General features: G+C 42.5%; 1 protein-coding gene across 7 annotated transcripts in view; it reads right to left on the reverse strand.

Annotated features, from left to right (window-relative positions):
- The window catches only part of pkha1 (Pleckstrin homology domain-containing family A member 1), a 29,751-nt gene extending 16,757 nt beyond the window's left edge, over nucleotides 1-12,994 (reverse strand). For 3 of the 7 annotated variants that reach the window (XM_014178870.2, XM_014178875.2, XM_014178874.2), the window contains exons 1-2: nucleotides 12,860-12,994; nucleotides 327-499 (exon numbers count right to left, since the gene is read on the reverse strand). In XM_014178870.2, coding sequence (XP_014034345.1) covers nucleotides 327-467 — 141 coding nt within the window. In that variant the 5' untranslated portion in view covers nucleotides 468-499; nucleotides 12,860-12,994. 7 annotated transcript variants of the gene reach the window in all.
- Nucleotides 12,995-16,059: the final 3,065 nt, after the last annotated feature.

The raw sequence follows: 16,059 nt of genomic DNA on the forward strand, positions 1-16,059 counted from the left end.
TCCAGTCCAACACGTTATGAGATTAGCTCAGTCCAAACACAAGCAGCTATTCAATCCATCTGACTGCCATTGTCCTACTACAGTGCACACAGTAAGTACATGAGTCAGTTTCAGCTGCTGCCCATTCAAGTAATGACATCAGCCTAAATGCATGCGTTAAGCAAACAGACAGAGAATGACGACTGTTGAGGGTAGTGAGAGCGTCACAGCCCAACTCATGATCTCCGCTGTGAAATGCATGTAGTCCAGAACTACACGTCCCAAGGTATGTGCGTGTGTCTGTTCTGTGTACGTGTGTCTGCGTCTGTACTCCTCTGCTGTCCTACCTGTGGGTTGTCCATGTACCATACCAGGCTACCCTCCTTGGTGTCCAGGATGAAGTAGCGTCGGAGGAACTTGCCGCTGTTCTCATTCTCCTCGATGTCCAGGAAGCCACAGATCCGGTTCTGCCGATCCACGTAAGGCATCTCCCCGCCTCAGCCTGCTCATTCCACTGCTGCTAAGGAGGAGATGATGAGGAGGCGAGAGAGAGAGAGGAAGAGGAGTGTGCGTGTTTGGGGGGGTGATAGAGAGAAAGAGAGAGGAAGTGGAAAGCGATAGGAGAGAGACAAATACAAAAATTCGGTCTTTCAGCTAAGCAGACAAAGAAGCGATAAGTTAGGTCTAGTCTACAGCTGTAGTCAACGGTACACAGCTACTACACCATTCCTACTCTTTATGGGACAGTCACATTCAACACTCCCCTCCCTTCCCCTCTCTCTCGCTCTACCACACCAATAGCAGAGGGGCACGGCTTATCCCTGATATGAATACAAGTGGGCAGATTTCACAAGGGGCTTAGGGAGGGTTTATAATGCCATAAGTCAACATTTCAACGCTGGCTACAGAGAGAGGTGGAAGGCTTATGCTGCTTACGCTCTCCTACTCACCTGTAGCCCCTTGAATCCCAGACTGCCCCTTTAAAATGCCATGACAGCCAAACACTGATGAGTTCAACACAAGTCCAACTCTCTTCATGATCTCTCTGAAAACAAAGTGTTTCTTTCCATAAATTATATGCGAAGCGCAGGAAAAACAGGTCATCTAAATGTTAATGTGGTAACGTTCAGTGACCTTTTCTACTTTCCCCAATAGGTTAGTCGAACTAACTACGGCACAACTTCCCCCTGCATAGTCCCTGACGCACCGTGCAAAGCTTCAAAAAGTGCATCTGCTGATGTTCTCGACGGTTTTAAAATGATACTGCAAATACCAGAGGCCGTTGGGTTGTGTTCATTAGGCACCAAACGGAAGACGACAGACCAAACAGGGATGGACTACCTGGAACTGTCCAATAAGACACGCTCTTTAAGTTGCAAACTGTTTGAACATTTAGTGTGCCCATGAACACGACCATAGTGAGCGTGCTGTATTGAGGCCATAGTCAGGGTAGAGTATAGCTTAAAGTGACGCTCGAAAGATTTTCTATCATTTCAGCAAGGAGTTTTGAAAGTAGTGCTCACGAGCCAAAACACGTCCCCAAAAATTGTGCACAATTATGTACTGTGTCATCCATTTAGTATATGTTACATCCTGCAAAAAAAATATATACAGTATATTAAAAACAAAAAAAATGTCATTCAAATTTGTACAATATGTTACAAATTTGTAAGTGCTTAAGATCCTGGACTGCATCTTCAACTATCTAAAGCCTTCTGACATCAAAGGGCCCAGGCCTGAGGCCCCAGCTCCTGTATGTGGTGTTGAGGTAATGGTGCTTAAAGCTAGGCCCGGCCATGCAAGCATGCACACAGACCAACGGTCCAAATTTCCTGCCGCCCCGGGTCTGTCCAGGGGGAGGAAGTGTGAGCGTGGCTGAGGCATGGGACTGTTTACAAACGGGCCGCTCCGCTCCAGTGTGAGGCTCAGCTGGCTGGATGGCATGCACCCAGACCATGGGATCTCTCCAAGGCCAGTTTCCCATGTCGCCCTCCCCCGTCAATCACGGGCATTGGGGAACATTGAAGTTGAGCCTGAAGCGTTGGGGGGAGCATTTGGTGTTCAGAGGGGCTGCTAGGTAGTGACGTGACCTCTGGCCCAGTGGGAATAACTAACACACAGCGTTAAGGCTGTGGCTCAGGGGTTCAGGCTGATGCACAGGAACAGCACTGCTGGGTGAGTAAACACACTGGGATTAACACACTTAGCCTGGCCAGGTGCCCTGGAGATCCCAACACACACACACACACACACACCGCAGGGTGGTATTTCAGGGCGCGTTCTCAGAGCATGCGCAGAACAGCTGGCAGGCAAATTCACAGTCATTTCCAACCTCTCCTTGTCCCAGTCTGTAATCCCCACATGATTTAAGATGACCACAATCATCCCTGTTCCCAAGAACTCTAAGGCTTCATGCCAATGACTACCACCCTCTAGTACTCACATATGTAATCATGAAGTGCTTTGAGAGGCTGGTTATGACACACATCAATTCCATAACCCTAGACACCCTAGACCCACTCCAATTTGCATACCACCCCAATAGATTCATAGACGAAATCTGTTCATTGACTACAGCTCAGCGTTAAACACCATTGTCGTGACCAAGCTTAGGACCATGAGACTGAACACCTTCCTCTGCAACTGCATCCTGGACTTCCTGACAGGCCGACCCCAGGGTACGCAACATCACCTCCACCACATCGACCCTCAACACTGAGGCCCCACAGGGGTGTGTTCTTAGTCCCCTCCTGTACTCCCTGTTCACCCACGACTGTGTGGCCACGCACGCCTCCAACTCCATCATCAAGTTTGCTGATTACACAACAATGGTAGGCATCCTCGGTGTCCAAATCACTAAGGACATAAATGGACTACACACTCGCACAGTCGTGAAGAAGGCGTGACAGTGCCTCTTCCCCATCAGGAGGTTGAAAAGGTTTGGCATGGGCCCTTAAATCCTCAAAAAGTTGTACAGTTGCACCACTGAGACCATTTTCAATGGTTGCATCACTGCTTGGTATGGCAACAGCACCGCCCTCGATCCCATGGCACCACAGTGGGTGGTGAGGGACAGCCTAGTACATCACTGGAGCTGAGCTCCCTGCCATCCAGGACCTCTATATTAGGTGGTGTGAAAGGAAGGCGAGGAAAATCCTGAAAAGATTCCAGCCACCCAAGCCATACCGGTGCATCAAGTCTGACACCAACAGTATCCTGAACAGCTTCTATCCCCAAGCCATAAGACTGATAAATAGCAAACAAAATGGATAAACAGACAATCGGAGTTGACGCACGCACATGCACACTGACACGCCCACACCCATAATTTGCTCACATACACATAACATGCACACACATTTATACTGACTCACCACACACACAATCATCATATACACTGCTGCTACTCTGTTTATGATATATCCTTATGCCTAGTCACCTTACCCCTATACCTCTATCACTCCAGTATCCCTGCACATTGTAAATATGGTACTGAAACTGACCCTGTATATAGTACGCTTTCTTACTATCTCGTGCTCTTCTTATTTTCATACCTTGTGTGTTTTTGTACTACCTTTTGTTATTTGTAGTACTACATTGATATCAATTACTGCATTGTTGGGTTTAAACCTTGCAAAAAAGCCATTTCACTGCACTTGTGCACGTGACATTAAAACTTAACACACACACAGGTCTGTACAGTAGCGGTGTCCTGCAGACAGGACACTGCTGCTGTGCTATAACGAAGGAAATGAGGAACAGAGTCTGCAGTGACGGTACAAACAATGCACGGCTCAGTGCATGCGTGTGTGTGACTATGCGGTGAGGAAGCAGAGACACGCACAGTAAGATGTAAGAGGAGAGCTCAGTCATTCTCAGCCTCCAGACATTCCCGTGAGGTTAGGGTGTTGAGAAGACAGGTCGCCTGAGGCGTTGTGGACAGATATTTGAAACCGTGAAAACATTACATGGGGCCCGTCACGCCAAAGTGTCCACCACAGCGTCACAACGGGATTCGAGCTGTTTAGCGTCCAGTGCTATATGAACAGTGTGATGCGCTAACGCTTCTAATTCGGAAGACCATTACAGCCAAAAATGATGTTCTTTTCATCCCCGCTATGTAAACAAGGCTGATTTCCGCGACAAAATTGTCACTTGGGACACGCTGATGCTCCTTGACTGGCTCTCTGGCTATGGGCCTGAATGCTACAGCACATATCCATTAAAAGCTCTGGTGTTCATGGATCATTCACTGCATTCCCTGGGCCATACGCTCAGGCTGCTTTTTGAAACGCCACCCGATTCTGTAGATGGTGCTCTACTTTTGACCAGGGGCTCTGGTCAAAAGTAGAGCACTTTAGAGAATAGAGTGCCATTACGAATGTGCCCTCTGCCTGGACGGGTCCCGCACTAAGTTACTAGACTGGGTGCTCTTTTCATATCCAACTTGTGTACTGTAGGCCTAGTGTAACAAGTTGGATGTGCTTTCAGTCATTCAACCTAATTACAGTGTGTCTGGAATGCAACAAAAATATCTGTCTAATGGGGTCACAACAAGGAAGATAAACAGTGTTTGCATACCAACCAGAGATAATGAGAGGGGGAGGAGAGAGGGAGAAAGAGAGGGGGTGGAGAGAGAGCGCGAGCAAGAGAAAGATAGATACACCCCTGTTTTTTTGTACACCAGCTTCCAAAGAAGCCGAAACCGTCAAATGAAAACCAACACTGTATGCTACCTGTGTTAGCTGTGGAAAGACATTGCTGAAAACTAACTGTCAAAATATAAGACAATTGAAGACTTCAATTAACTATCTAAACTGAAGACCATAATAAGCGGACAAGCTGAAATCAGGTGTCAGTGATGCGCTGGAACAAAAGCAAGACCACCTAGCCACCTGGCTGCAGACCTCCTGTGTCCAGAGCGACACACAGAGCAGAGCAGGGGCCCTCCTGGGGCCAAAGTACCAGGACCTCAGAATAGCTCCCTCCCTCTCCATCTGCTTGTCTCCTCCCTCTGACTTTATCCCTACTTACCCTCTCTCTTTGCAGTTTTCCCTTCTCTCGCTCTCTTTGTATGTGTACAGCTGTGTCTTAGTCCTAGCCTCCCAAATCTCATGGTTTCCTGCACACACACACACACAAGGGAATTGAGTTTTTGGTATTATTTTTAGGACCAGAAAACAGAGAGAGAGAAAAAGCAAGAAGAAGAAAAGAGAACCTGAATGTGGCCAAGCTGACATTCAACCTTTTTATAGTCGACCACACATGCAAGCTGCCACACACACACACATCTTTGACTCATGTCCTTGTTTCCACTGCGAGTGCACAAGGCCCTAAACTCAACCGCTCTGTAACCAATACCTATCAACACACGCCCTCCTACATTATGTTACATGCTTACTTTCGCGTATCACTGATAGGGGAAAGTATATGGGACATATAGAACAGTGCAATAAAAAGGTGTGGTTTGGGGTTTTCAGTTATTCAAACAGTCACCGTGTGTTTTTTGGGCAAACAAACGAGAAACGCACAGGTATGAAGTAAGAAGAGATTGACTTTGCCAGAAATACACTTCACTCCCTTCAGTGTTGAATTGATTGGTGTAATAACATGGTTAGACCTATTATAGCTAATATTATTATATTAAACATGTGGAGCTTTTTTCTAGACGATTGGCCTTTATTGGTTTTGGCCACATCAACCACCTGCTCACACCACTGGTTCACATTGTGTCATTTCCTGATAACTGATTTTTTATAATACAAAATATACACATCCAAATGATAAAAATACAGATGCATACAAACATACAAAACATCACCCCTACCCGGACCCACATGCTCACACCCCCCATCTCCAGCGCCCGTATCACTCGCCACCACATGGCCTCAAACTGCACCATCAGTTTCTCTCCGTCGCCCACACACTTTCAGCATTTCGATAATAAAACATTTGACCTTTCCATTGCGTTAACACTGGAGGATTGGTTGGTTTACAGTTAAAGTCAAAATGATGTGAAGACGATTGACGAGAAAAGTTTCGTCCAACCCATCGGGTATCTCAGTGCGCCCTCACATGTCTTGAGTACAAAAAAAAGTACATTTACATTGTAATACATCAATGTGTTATTTCCATTTCCTGTCACTTCACTGAATACAATCATCTGCTTAGTTGGCTGTACAGTATATGAAGACCTACTGCTACATTTGGAAAGGTTGAAATTGCTCTGGCGTAGGTGTTCTCAGCCAGTGTGCTATGTAGGCCTATATGAAAAGGATGCAAATGACATGGTTCCATTGCATTCAGCTCCAGACAATAGTAGATATGTTAATATGTTTCAGAATGATATAGGCTGGCTACACATAGGCACAAAGATCCTCCTTGTCATGGTTGATTACACACATTGTATGATTTTGTGTTTGTTTTTCCACTTTCTTCAGGCCGAGCAACTTTAAAATGTCTCCCATTTGACTTCAGAATGATGAGATGGTCTTTCAAATGTATGACATCTACTTCCCTACAAAACCCCAAACCATAACAGTGGTGTGACTATGTTACAGCATTGCCCACTTGTGCCTGCTTGTATTCAAACAGCTGTCTAGTGGTTGAAGGGCGCAGCCTCAACCTTGTTACAGTGGATTAGTGGGAGTACCGCCTCGGCTGAAGTATGCATCACTATTTCCATCAGACATAGCAGCACAGCACACTTGGTCTGTGTACCAAATGGCAACCTACTCCTTAAATGGGTGATTCTACAGAAGTGCTGCAAATTGCAGTCCCAACTCCAAAGAAAGACTTTTTAAAAAACAGTTAAGTCTCCAAACTTAGGACATTTATTCACATCATGATATGCTCTAATTTAATCCAAGGCAATAAGAAACATTTTTTAATTAATGTAGTACAAATGTATTGTTTATAGAGCTATTTTTTATTGAGAGGTGGCTGTCCCAAACTCTGACTCCCAAACTTCTACTTATTTTTGTATTTTTTTAATTGAATAGAACATCTTGAGTTGTTCTAATATTACTATCATTGTGTCCCCTAAATTAATTTAGCGGGACGCCACTGCTAAATCTTTGCCGCCACTCCAAAATATATGATTAAAAAAGAAATAGGGATGGTAAAACATTTTCAGTGTAAACTTAAACAACTAAAACCAGATAAAGTATGTAGAAAAGATAATGGAGCTATATACTGATAAGATCATCTTTGAGAACTAACAACCAAAAAAATAGACTCAGGGAGAATCTAACATAAAAAAAAATGGCATTGATTTTGTTATAATGTTTGAGTTACTCAGATAGCATAAGAACACAGCATTAGCACTGGCAAAATGTGTAGAATTGCAGGAAATTAGCTTTAAACTACAAATGTACTCTCAGCTCCATGACAGAATGTGTAGAATTGCAGGAAACTAGCTTTAAAACTCTAAAATGTTCTCTCAGTCCCATGCCAAAATGTGTAAAATTGCAGGAAATTAGCTTTTAAAAAAACTCAATCTGAGGAGAGGAGGGCTGCAGCATTGGCCACGCCCACTACCCCCCACCCACGCTAACTTTACCAACTATGCAAAAAAAATCCTAGGGGAAACACTGAGCACTATTACATTGAAAGATACTGATCTAATTTGTAATTTTTTACACTTTTTTCAACACCTTGCCCTAAAAAAAAAAGCTGTCCCACCTTTTGATGTCAATACCGAAACACAGTTGAAGTCGGAAATGTACATACACCTTAGACAAATACATTTAAACTCAGTTTAACAATTCCTGACATTTAATTCTAGTAAAAATTCCCTGTTTTAGGTCAGTTAGAATCACCACTTTATTTTAAGAATCTGAAATGTCAGAATAATAGTAGAGAGAATGATTTATTTCAGCTTTTATTTCTTTCATCGCATTCCCAATGTGTCAGAAGTTTACATACACTCAATTAGCATTTGGTAGCATTGCCTTTAAATTGTTTAACTTGGGTCAAACGTTTTGGGTAGCCTTCTACAAGCTTCCCACAATAAGTTGGGTGAATTTTGTCCCATTCCTCCTGACAGAGCTGGTGTAACTGAGTCAGGTTTGTAGGCCTCCTTGCTCGCACATGCTTTTTCAGTTCTGCCCACAAATTTTCTATAGGATTGAGGTCAGGGCTTTCTGATGGCCACTCCAATACCTTGACTTTGTTGTCCTTAAGCCATTTTGCCACAACTTTGGAAGTATGCTTGGGGTCATGGTCCATTTGGAAGACCCATTTGCGCCCAAGCTTTAACTTCCTGACTGATGTCTTGAGATGTTGCTTCAATATATCCACATAATTTTGCTTCCTCATGATGCCATCTATTTTGTGAAGTGCACCTGTCCCTCCTGCAGCAAAGCACTCCCACAACATGATGCTGCCACCCCCGTGCTTCACGGTTGGGATGGTGTTCTTCGGCTTGCAAGCATCCCCCTTTTTCCTCCAATCATAACGATGGTCATTATTACCAAACAGTTATATTTTTGTTTCATCAGACCAGAGGATATTTCTCCAAAAAGTACAATCTTTGTCCCCATGTGCACTTGCAAACTGTAGTCTGGCTTTTTTATGGCGGTTTTGGAGCAGTGGCTTCTTCCTTGCTGAGCAGCCTTTCAGGTTATGTCGACATAGGACTCGTTTTACTGTGGATATAGCTACTTTTGTACCTGTTTCCTCCAGCATCTTCCCAAGGTCCTTTGCTATTGTTCAGGGATTGGTTTGCACTTTTCGCACCAAAGTACGTCCATCTCTAGAAGACAGAGCGTATCTCCTTCCTGAGCGGTATGACGGCTGTGTGGTTCCATGGTGTTTATACTTGCGTACTATTGTTTGTACAGATGAACATGGTACCTTCAGGCGTTTGGAAATTGCTCCCAAGGATGAACCAGACTTGTGGAGGTCTACAATTTTTTTTCTGAGGTCTTGGCTGATTTCTTTTGATTGTCAAGCAAAGAGGCACTGAGTTTGAAGGTAGGCCTTGAAATACATCCACAGGTACACCTTCAATTGACTCAAATGATGTCAATTAGCCTATCAGAAGCTTCTAAAGTTATGACATAATTTTCTGGAATTTTCCAAGCTGTTTAAAGGTACAGTCAACTTAGTGTATATAAACTTCTGACCCACTGGAATTGTGATACAGTAAATTATAAGTGAAATCATCTACTAATTATTTGTGTCATGCACAAAGTAGATGTCCTAACAGACTTGACAAAACTATAGGTTTGTTAACAAGAAATTTGTGGAGTGGTTGAAAAATGAGTTTGAATGAAACTTCCGACTTCAACTGTACATAAAAAATACTGTAGAATGAATGTGCCTTAAGCCACACCCCTATCACCAGGGGATGGGGATTGCACCCCTCTCCAGCATGGCCACATGGTGAGTAGTCTGTCTGCAAACATTTTGGAGAAAATGAGTAAGCAAGTTGGTATATCTTCATGTATTTTTCAAACTACGGTTTTGGGATTTAAATATATGTTTCCTAGGACATACATCTGTCCAAATTAAAGATAGCCAGCCATATGTTAGCTATTGGGATTCTTTAAAGTCCAAAATACATTTTTTTAAATTGTCCAAACCGGAACGGTCAAAATTGAAACAATAGTCACCATAGAAATATATATAGGTCTCATCTTTGTATCTGTGCCATTATGGCGTCTGTGACAGCAAGTTGCATGCGCCGTGCTCTACCAACTGAGCTACAGAGAACCACCATGTGGGTTGTGGACAAGTGCACACTACAGGAAAAAGTATAGACTATTGAGATGCATATTCAGCAGGGGGGCTGAAACCGCCCAAGAGCCCAAATATTGGCCACAACATAGACATCTATAATGTACTGTACTGTAATGCAGCAGTTCTCATCTGATCAGTCACAACCCACATTTTTTAATGATTTTTGAGTGGGTAGCGGGTGTCTAAAAAATAAATGTTCATGAAAAAAATACTCCAGTCTAAACTGAAATGACTAAAACCAGGTAGAAAGTATTTAGAAATATCAAGAAAAATTGTTAAGGGATGAAGTTAGTTAAAAAAATATATATATATTTTTTTAACTAACTTCATCCCTGAACAATTTTTCTTTTATCCCAGTATTTTCAATGTAGAGCTATTAACGCTATTTAGCAGATCTAGTTGATCTTGTGGTCTCAAACCAGTGAGCTTATTCATATTCTTAAATCAAGAATATGGGCAAAATGTAATTATAAACAATGGAAAAGGTGGGAATGTTGTTCCCTTGTCATAATTGTCACATTTACTGTCAATATAGCACTAAAAATAGTTTTCCAGATTGCATTTTGGCCGATTTGTTTTTTTATGCGAATATTGGGTTGCGACAGACAACCTGGTCAAATTGGGTCCCGATGCAAAAAAAGTGAAGCATGGTGGTGGCAGCATAATGCTGTGGGGATGTTTTTCATCAGCAGGGACTGGGAAACTGGTCAGAATTGAAGGAATTAAAAATACAGGGAAATTCTTGAGGGAAACCTGTTTCAGTCTTCCAGAGATTTGAAACTGGGACGGGAGGTTCACCTTCCAGCAGGACAATGACCCTAAGCATACTGCTAAAGCAACACTCGAGTGGTTTGAGGGGAAACATTGAAATGTCTTGGAATGGCCTAGTCAAAGCCCAGACCTCAATCCAATTGAAAATCTGTGGTATGACTTAAAAGATTGCTGTACACCAGCAGAACCCATCCAACTTGAAGGAGCTGGAGCAGTTTTGCCTTGAAGAATGGGCAAAAATCCCAGTGGCTAGATGTGCCAAGCTTATAGAGACATACCCCAAGAGACTTGCAGCTGTAATTGCTGCAAAAGGTGGCTCTACAAAGTATTGACTTTGGGGGGGTGAATAGTTATGCACGCTCAAGTTTTCTGTTTTTTCTGTCCTATTTATTGTTTGTTTCTCCTTAAAAAATATTTTGTATCTTCAAAGTGGTTGGCATGTTGTGTAAATCAAACGATAAACACTCCCCCCCCAAAAATCTCTTAATTCCAGGTTGTTTGGCAACAAAATAGTACAAATGCCAAAGGGGTGAATACTTTCACAAGCCACTGTATTGTACAGGTGTTTCTACCTGGGATATGTTGGAAGACATGTGCACTGAAAGTTTGGGAAAAATGGGATGCGAATTAGCTTTTTTTTAACCACCAATTTTCACCACTTCTGTAGAATGACCCATATACAGATGTGGGATCTTAATTTGATTACCCTGTAATGCTGAGCGATTGGCTTTTTGGAGGTCAGTTTAGTTTCGGCTCGATTATTAATATATATCGATTATTAATATATATATATATATATTTATATATTTTTTTTTCCCATTTTGGTTTCGATTATTTTGGTTGAATGCATGACACAGAATAAAACAATGAATAAAAGTCCCATGATGGTAGTGACTGCCCATTACTGCTTATCACGTATTAACCATATTTTATTCACATTACTTGACAAAAATATTTCAGTTGTGAATATTACATTTGATGACAATTATTTCTTTAATCTCATCTCTATAGAGCTGCCGTCTATGCTGTCTAACAAAAATCACTATTTTGTAGTTCTTCAAAGTAAATAAGGCATACTTTTGACTGCTGAATATCAACTATCAAATCACTTGGATCATGTACTGCATATTCAGGTCGAGTTACCTCGCGAAGCTACAGCTGCTCTCTATATCCCTCACGATTATGCACTCTTGGACAGTACAGTGAAGCACAGTATAGTACAGTAAAGAAAAGTAGAGTATAGTTAAGTACAGTAGAGTGCAGTACACTAGAGTACAGTATAATGTACTGAACTCTACTGTGATGTGCCATACTGTGATGTCCAAACTTGTGAAATATAGACGTCTATGATTGGTTCAGATTTGGTCTTTTACTGAGCAACCCAAATTTGGTCTTGTTTCGGGGCTGAGCTCATTAGAATAATAGCCAATGTGTAGAATAATACCCATATATGCAAAGGATGATATTGCATATTTCTACCTTTGTGTACCTATTCAGGATGCATCACCTTGTATAAAATGACGTTCATATCCATAATTAATCATGTATGTTTAGTACTGAAAGGGGGACCTATGATTTCATTCCGTTACTGGGTGTAAATCCACTTCACTGACAGTGTAGTTCAATAACCAAAATAGATTTTCTCAAAGTCAAGGTGTCATGTCACAGCTGAAACCGCATTCTTTCTGCAGACATCTTTGAATCTTAATTCTGAGCAGATAATTAACCGTTTTTGGAAAACGCGAGGGAGATTTTACCGTAATACTGTTCCCAAACGTTGCATCTGCACAGTTCTCCAAGTAAACGTGTTTTTGTGAAGATGTATGTGTAAATTGCTCCAACGTAGTCCTTGTGCATAGAGTTGTATGATTTGTTAAACTTTGAAATCAATGGTTTTTGTTTGGCATAAAGTGACAAATCTGAAAGTCTCAGCGTAATTCCGTTCTCGTGGAATTGCCCATTGTCGATCAGGTTTAGCGGGTTGTTTTTGAACGTGATAGATTTACAGGCTACTGCTACATAGCAGTTTGTATTTTAACAACAATAACAGACAGTGACACATTGAGGACAGTTCAGCATTCCACACAACCATAATACTTCCCTGATATGACGAGAAACACATAGGCCTAAATATCATGTGCGACAGTAACATTGTATAAAGTAACTTTGATTCTAACAACGTCCTGATACACAGTATCAAAAAGTGTAACATCGAATGAAGTCGGCTACTGTAAAATTGGCTATGTCGGCTATATTTACATTCGGGGTGCGTGCAATGTCCCTCGCGCTCTACGTGTTCGTGCGAAGCTACGTTGTATCCTAACATCGAATGCTAACACAATAAAGAACCTTTCGGAATACTTACATGTTTCTGTTCTTTCCGAATGCTATAGGCAGCTTGAGAGATCTTTTTGGATAAACCGAAAGGAGTTTCAGCACGTCTCTCCCACCACGTATATTTCATCTGTGTGAAGCTAGCCACAATAAGGATAAGCCACAATAGAGGAATTTGCGGTTCGCCTTCAAAATAAAATCCCCCCCCATTGAAAGTGATTCAAACGGATGCAAATAGTGGAATCATGCCATATTTGCAATAGATAATGCTAAACAAGGTCTGAATGTTGTTATATAAATGCAACCAAGGACAACTAATTCAACACTAAAAAAATCGCACTGTGGATGTATTAGACTTTAGAATTGCATTGGGGCATGCTTATATGCTTATATGCACTGTACAGCATAACCTATGGATGTTGCACCCACGGAATGGGTTATCAGCCTACTCGGTGACAGACCGACCACAACTATGAAGGGTTTTCACTAATATTTGTGTCGTAGCACATATTGCGGGACTTTGAAATCGGAGTGAAATGAGCCACATTAAGTCACCAGTCAACCTACTATGTACTAAACATTCATATTGTATATTTTGTTGAATTGTTGAATTTATATAAGATCATAATGTTTAACATTATCTAGCCCAAATATGGCATAATTCCCACTATTTCTATCATTTTGAAATCACTTTCAATGGGGGACTTTTATTCTATATTGTGGTTAGCTTCACACAGGTGTATATTTCCTTCCTATCCCAACGATTTGGGAATAGGTGGAGGGTGGAGGGTGGGCAGGTGGGATGTGTAGAGGAGAGCTTACAGTTTTTATGGTCAGAGTAGGCTAGTTTTCATATTTTTATGCAGCAGGCCAACCTTTATTTCAGGCTGTATCACAACCGGTCATGTTTGGGAGTCCCATAGGTGTAGGCCGTCATTGTAAATAAGAATTTGTTCTTAACTGACTTGCCTAGTTAAATAAAGGTTACATTTAAAAAATAAAGATAAAAACTTTCTGAGGCCACATATTCAATTTCCCCACCTTAGTTCATATGTTTCAAACATATAATGAGACAGATTCATTCAAACCTATCATATTTTTGCCTATTATGTTCCCTTCTATTCTATTTAATTTGGTTTCTGTCTATTCTATTCTACTCCCTTCGGATCCGTGCTATTCTATTCTGCTCTCTGAAAAGCCACTAAGGTCCTTTGCCAGCAGAATTCAAACCTATCAAAGACTTTTATATCCCCTCTAACTCACCAAAATAAAACTATTTCACATAGCCTCCCAGTAAAAAGGATGCATACTTCAAATCAAATCAAATGTTATCGGTCGCATACACATATTTAGCAGATGTTATTGTGGGTGTAGCGAAATGCTAACAATCAAAACAAATCTAAAAATTAAACGAATGGAATTAAGAAATATATATTTATACTACGGACTTGTCCTAATATTTCTTAATTCCATTTGTTTACTTTTTAGATGTATGATTATTGTTAGATATTACTGCACTGTTGGAGCTAGGAACACAAGCATTGTGTTCCATGACCATGTACATAGGGCAGCAGCCTCTAAGAGAGTAACCAGGTGGTGGCCGCCTAGTGACAGTGACTAAAGTTCAGGGCAGGGTACTGGGCGGGGGGCGGCTAGTGGTGACTATCTAACAGTCTGATGGCCTTGAGATAGAAGCTCTTTTTAAGTCTCTCGTCCCAGCTTTGATGCACCTGTACTGACCTCGCCTTCTGGATGGTAGTGGGGTTGATAGGCCATGGCTCAGGGGGCTCAGGTCCTTGATGATCTTCTTGGCCTTCCTGTGACACCGGGTGCTGTAGATGTCCTGGAGGGCAGGCAGTGTGCCCCCGGTGATTCGTTGGGCCGACCGCACCACCCTCTGGAGAGCCCTGCGGTTGTGGATGGTGCAGTTGCTGTACTTGGCGGTGATACAGCCCGACAGCATGCTCTCAATGGTGCATCTGTAAAAGTTTGAGGGTCTTATGGGCCAAGCTGAATTTCTTCTGCCTGAGGTTGAAAAAGCACTATTGCGCTTTCTTCACCACACTGTCTGTGTGCGTGGACCATTTCAGATTGACAGTGATGTGTACACCGAGGAACTTGAAGCTTTTTACCTTCTCCAGAGCGGCCCCGTCGATGGGGATGTGCTTCCACTGCTGTCTCCTGAGGTCCACAATCAGCTCCTTTGTTTTGTTGATGTCGAAGGATAGGTTAATTTTCCGGCACCACTCGGCCAGGGCACTCACCTCCTCCCTGTAGGCTGTCTCATTGTTGTTGGTAATCAGGCCTACCACTGTTGTGTTGTCTGCAAACTTGTTGATTGAGTTGGAGACGTGCTTGGCCATGCAGTCAAGTGTGAACAGGGAGTACAGGAGGCGGCTGAGCACGCACTCTTGTGGGTCCCCCGTGTTGAGGATCAGTGTAGTGGAGGTGTTGTTGCCTACCTTCACCACCAGGAAGTCCAGGACTCAATTTCAAAGGGCGGGGTTCAGACCCAGGGCCCTGAGCTTAATGATGATTTTGGAGGGTACTATGGTGTTGAAGGCTGAGCAATAGTCAATGAACAGCATTCTTACATAGGTATTCCTCTTGTCCAGATGGGATAGGGCAGTGTGCAGTGCAATGGCGATTGTGTCATCTGTGGATCTATTGTGGCTGTATGCAAATTGAAGTGGGTCTAAGGTGTCAGGTAAGGTGGAGATGATATGATCCTTAAATAGACTCAAAGCACTTCATGATGACAGGAGTGCTACGGGGCAATAGTCATTTAGTTCAGTTACATTCGCTTTCTTGTGTACAAAATATTTTGGTCTTTGGTCAGAGCACTCCAGTTATTTCCTGACCAATACTTTCCTGAGAATTGTACATTGACTGAAATATGTGCCATGTCTCGCTTTCTATCAGGGTGCAACCTGGGACTGGATGAATGCAAAACAAGGAAACAACATCTGGTTTACCATTTTACATTTGACAGGGGGACTTCCCAGCCCTCAACCGATCCTTAATATGCAGCGAGTTGCTCTCGGATGGAGTGCATTTCTGTGTTTAGACAGTAGGGTCTTTGTGAAGATGTGAGTTTAACCAAGTTTAAAGATGTGAGCAAGATGCACACTAGCGCTAAAACAGGCAGACAGTGTGACCTAGAAGCCTCTCGTTCCCACTCACTGTGGGAGCTGTGCACTGCATTTCCACTACAGTGCATTTTCAGTCTCT

Source organism: Salmo salar, chromosome ssa28, assembly GCF_905237065.1.
Source record: "Salmo salar chromosome ssa28, Ssal_v3.1, whole genome shotgun sequence".
Classification (NCBI taxonomy): Eukaryota; Metazoa; Chordata; class Actinopteri; order Salmoniformes; family Salmonidae; genus Salmo; species Salmo salar.